General features: G+C 40.5%; 1 protein-coding gene across 1 annotated transcript in view; it reads right to left on the bottom strand.

Moving 5' to 3' along the window:
- Positions 1-2,785: 2,785 nt before the first annotated feature.
- Positions 2,786-4,873, bottom strand: part of rmdn1 (regulator of microtubule dynamics 1) — a 3,982-nt gene continuing 1,894 nt past the window's right edge. The window contains exons 4-10 of the mRNA XM_031728377.2: positions 4,748-4,873; positions 4,562-4,651; positions 4,413-4,468; positions 3,480-3,567; positions 3,367-3,397; positions 3,117-3,250; positions 2,786-2,997 (exon numbers count right to left, since the gene is read on the bottom strand). The exon at positions 4,748-4,873 is cut by the window's right edge and continues 34 nt beyond it. Of these exons, the coding sequence (XP_031584237.1) occupies positions 2,956-2,997; positions 3,117-3,250; positions 3,367-3,397; positions 3,480-3,567; positions 4,413-4,468; positions 4,562-4,651; positions 4,748-4,873 (567 nt within the window). The 3' untranslated portion in view covers positions 2,786-2,955. The remainder of the gene's footprint in view (positions 2,998-3,116; positions 3,251-3,366; positions 3,398-3,479; positions 3,568-4,412; positions 4,469-4,561; positions 4,652-4,747) is intronic.

Below are 4,873 nucleotides of genomic sequence, written 5' to 3'. Positions count from 1 at the left end.
GCATTGGCTCATGTTTTCATTCTTTTTTTTGTGTGTGTCCTGTGACTTTGGGGCATTTTATACAGAGGAGAAAAATAAAACAAGGTTTGGAAATGACACTGATGTGACTTAAAGAATCTGTTGGGATTATTTCTACATGACGAAAATGTAATTTTGGTCTTTACGGGATTTGGTCCAACAGTAATTTAACAAACTAACATATATCTCAACTTAAGTATTGTTTGAATACTTGATGAAAGTCCTGTGAAGCAGGTGACTGGAGCCTACAACTCATGGACATCACCAAATGCTGCGTTTCCTCCACTGAGACGCTCTGCCAGGCCTTCACTGCAGTCATCTTCAGTTGCTGCTTGTTGCTTGAGATCAGGTGACTGACTTGGCTGTTAAAAATAGCCCATTTCTTTGCCTTGAGAAACTGTTGAGTTGCTTTTACAGTTTGTTTTGGGTCATTATCCATGTGAAGCACCAGCTGATCAGTTTTGCAGAATTTGGCTGAGTCTTAGCAGAGAGTACAGCCCTGCACACTTCACAATCCACCCTGCTGCTTCTACCAGCAGCCTCATCATCAGTAAACACACTAACAGCCCAGTTGCACTAGAAGCCATACATGCCAATAACATTCAGTCTTCATGTTTGACAGGAGATATATGCATTCTTTTCTTTTGCATGTAGACTGGCAGAGTCTAATCTGGCAATCAGTGGTTTGCACCTCATTGTAAACCCACTGTATTCACATTTATGAAGCCATTTTTTGATTGTAGACATTGACAATAGCACGCTTCCCTCCTTTACAATTCTTGGATGGATGTTTTGAGGGAAATTTTCTTAACCATGAAAAGAAATCTGGGATCATCCACCTTCACTTTTGTGGTGTTTCAGGATGTTTGGTGTTGCTGAGCTTTCCGTCTCTCTTTGACGGGTCTATTTTGTTTTTTAAGCCAATCGATGGCCTCCTTCACTCCATGCATTGACATCTCTTCGGACTGCTAAGAGTTCCAGTGAAGAGCTTAACATCTGGAACGAACTCCAACCAACTTATTTGTTTACTTTGTTGTGGAATAATGAAAAGGCCTCACGTGGCCAATTATGAAATTGCCGAATTACTTTTGAGCCTCTGGGACTATGTACAAAAAAAATTGTAGTAATTCCAATAATAAACACTTAAAGCCAAACTTCAGTCACTTTTTGAGTGATTTAAAATCTTTGATGGTCTAAAGAGGCAAAATTACAATAAATGTGTCATTGTCCATAAATGTATGGACCTAACTTTGATTTTTGGATTTTAATGTTTTTCAGATAAGGTGTCCTAACCTTAATGTTACAGCAGGTTTGGTCAGCTTGTTTCAGACACGAACAATCACATCTACAATGCATCAAGGTAGATATGTTAACCTATTACAGTAACAAGTGTCTTGACTGTCTTTCTGTGAGTGCTTTCATAATAAAAACAGAAGCATAAATAGAGAAGTAGATATGGTCAAGGAAACCCAAGACATCTGTATTGGTCGTGGGTATAATGATCCAAGTATCAATAGTATTGATACCAACGCGGATAATGGTATTGGATCAATTCTAACATGACGGGATTGATACTTTGTTTCTATCCTCTACGTTCAGTATGTAACCCACTGAATTGTGTTCAGTTGTTTTATGGAAATAAAAAACATGCATTTAAACAACAGAAGCTGACCCAAAGTGCTTTAAAGACGGCCACATTTATATTCCAGGTTTTAAAATAACTTTAGTTTTTTATGTATTTTGAAAAAAAAAGTGTTTTTTATTGTATTAACTCATTCTCAGGGAAGTGTGAGAATAACAGTTATTTAGTTGTCATTAAGAATTTACAAGTTGTTGATGATTCCTCTCATAAATCATGAGACATGGAGCTATACCACCTTTGTAAGTTGAAAGCATGGTTATCAGTATTGGTATTGGCAAGACTGGCATCATATTTATTGGTATCAGATCGATACCAAAATTTGAAATATGGCGCCCCCCTAATCTGTATGCAATTATCTCAAGGTGCTATATATTGTGATTTAAAGAGCCTACAGTGATACACAGAAAAAAGAAACACTAAATAAATATGTAAAAAATACTATTAGAAAACACAAAACTTTAATAAATCTGCCCTTTTTTAGGATTCACATCAGTGCCTTTCATAATATTCCTCATTTTTTGTTTTGATGGGAATGAATTCATGAATCCAAAAAGAAGTACTGTTCTGAAGAATGTGTGCGAGCGTGACTCGATTAGTAAGCACTCAGGGTGCCAACACTTGAATAGCTCAGTTCACCCTGTGCTGGTAAACATAGATGTCACAAAGATGTCTCTCTTCATTTTGCAAAAAACACAACTTGAACTCTCCATGGAAATCCTCTGTGGAAAGCAAAAGGTTCACACGGGGTTCATTTGTTTTTAATCTGAAAGAAGCAAATGGAAATACCTTGCTGATGCCAGAGGTCAGAGATGAATGGGCAGAATGCATTGAGCTAGTAAGAAGGCAACAGGAACTCAAGTAACCCTTCGTTATGTACAAGATATGCAGAAGAACATCTTTGAATTCACAATTTGTCAAACCTAGAAGCAGATGGCCACCCGGGATGCCACTCCTGTCAGCTAAGAACAGGAAACTGAAGCTACAGTCCAACTGGACAACAGAAAATTGGAAAATTGTTGTCAGGCCTGGGGAAGTCTTGCTTTCCGCTGCAATATTCAGATGGCGAGTTCAGAACTCTGAAGTTCTGATAAAATGAGATGAAATAAATAACGCAACATACAAAACTACTAACCACAGGACATTGTTTTATTATTTCTTGAAGGCATGTGTGATTTCTGTGTGCAAAGCTGGCAACAATTAGGTTTTAACTGTTAACAATTAAGTAGAAAATCTTTAAGAAACAGTCTAGTTAGCAGCTGTTAAGGGTCCAGGGGGGCATCATGTTTCACCGAGCTTCATCCCAGCTTCTTCAGGAGATCCACAGCTTCGTTGTGGACCTGCAGAGGAAGAGGGGCATGCACTGATTAAGTTAAATAGTCCCACTGATATACAGTTAAACTGAAATATACACAAACACAGAGTAAACCATAGGTCTGGAGTCAGGGTGTGTGTGTACCTCTTTGTCTTCCAGCGTGTGAGCAGGGTATTCCTTTGTTTTGGTCAGCCACAGCAGTGCTTTCTCCTTGTCTTTCATGGCTAAATACGTCTTCCCGAGCATCAGCAGGTTCTTGCTGTAGAAGTTTGGATCGACTGGGAAAAACAAGAGAGAGAGAGACGAATGTTTGTCGGCTGACTGCTTTTTTAAAATCACAGACACGTTTGTCTGTGATTATTTTTTAAGAATCGTGCTGGTGACAGTACTCTACCTTCCTCAGCTTTTAGGAAGAACGCCAAAGCCTGAAAGACACAGAAAAACAAAACTCACTGTGCAGCTAGTAAGAAAGCAAAGGATGTCAGATTCAGACTGGGCGGTCCTCACCTCCTCGTATGTAGACTCGGGTGGTGATGAGAATATTACAGCCGCCACCTTGCGCTGATACCACGGCAGCTCAGCAAAAGCAAAGCACCTGAGAGACAAAGGACAGCATATGTTAGGTACCATCCATGTGGATGTTACTTTGACGCGTACCACCTTGTTGCAGACATATACACACTTTCATGCAAACGGTGCTGCCTGATGGCTGCGGCCTCTTTCAGCAGGATACTGCACCCTGCCTCAAAGTAAAAATGGTTCAGGGATGATTTGAGGAACACAACAATGAGTTTGAGGTCTTGGCTTGGCCTCTAAATTCCCCAGATCGCAATTCAATCAAGCATTTCCGGGATGTGATGGACAAACAAGTCCAATCCACCTCACAATTTATAGGACTTAAAGGATCGGTTGCTAACATCTTGGTGCAGATGCCACAGCACACCTTCAGGGGTCCACCTTGACGAATCATGACTGTTTTGAAAGAAAAAGGGGACCAATGCAATATTAGGAAGGTGGTCATATGTTATGTTATGTTATGCCTGATCGGTGTATATTTTCTGGGATTTGTACATAGAAAGTTGCTTCAAAGGTTTTTGAGTCATTTATCTTATTGTTGGTTAAAATGCAGACACTGATCCAGCTTTACCAAATGAACATATGGTAAAGATCTTAAAGTTTCATCCAACACATTTAGTCGACATCTATTTTGTTTTACATTCCTTGGGCCACAAAGAGTCACAACTCCATTGTTAATTTTTTCTAAATTTACTCCAATTCCAGCTGCACTCCCTTGGAAGTTGTGGAAGAAACACTCCCGTAGGTGTGAAAGTTCAACCACACATGGCTGGGTCTATTCAGCACAGGACAGAGCCAGTTTGAGAGAGGGGAGCCCTCCTTTCACTCACAGTCTTAAAAACCACCCACAAAAAACAGTCTCACCAGTAACCCAAAATGTGTATGGAGGTGGCATCTTTAGGGTTGAGCTCGATGGCTCTCTAAGAAAGAAAAGAAAAGAAAAATCAGCGTTCACATGTTAAATACGATGCTGTGATTTTGGTCACATGACTTCCATCTTAAGGTCCTCTCACCTCTAGATGATCCCTGATGATGTACGAATTTCCAATTTTAACCTTGACCCCCTCATAATCCCCGACGTCGCTGAGACACACAGCGTACCACTGTGTGACGAGCGGAAGAAAAAAAAGAAACCTGTTAAAACTCGTAATCAACATCCTGTGAGTGTCGAGTTGGCCTTGGAGAAACCACCATCTCACCTTGTGAGCTGCAGAGCACAGGTCATCTTTCTCCAGGGCCTTTTTCACGTACTCAAAGGCCTCAAACGTGAGCTGCTTCTTCTGCCCGGCCTCGATGTTGGGCAGGAGGGAGAGGTCCCGAGAAGC

The sequence above is a fragment of the Oreochromis aureus genome, linkage group 9, assembly GCF_013358895.1.
Source record: "Oreochromis aureus strain Israel breed Guangdong linkage group 9, ZZ_aureus, whole genome shotgun sequence".
Classification (NCBI taxonomy): domain Eukaryota; kingdom Metazoa; phylum Chordata; class Actinopteri; order Cichliformes; family Cichlidae; genus Oreochromis; species Oreochromis aureus.
This window is presented reverse-complemented; position numbering and strand designations above follow the sequence as displayed.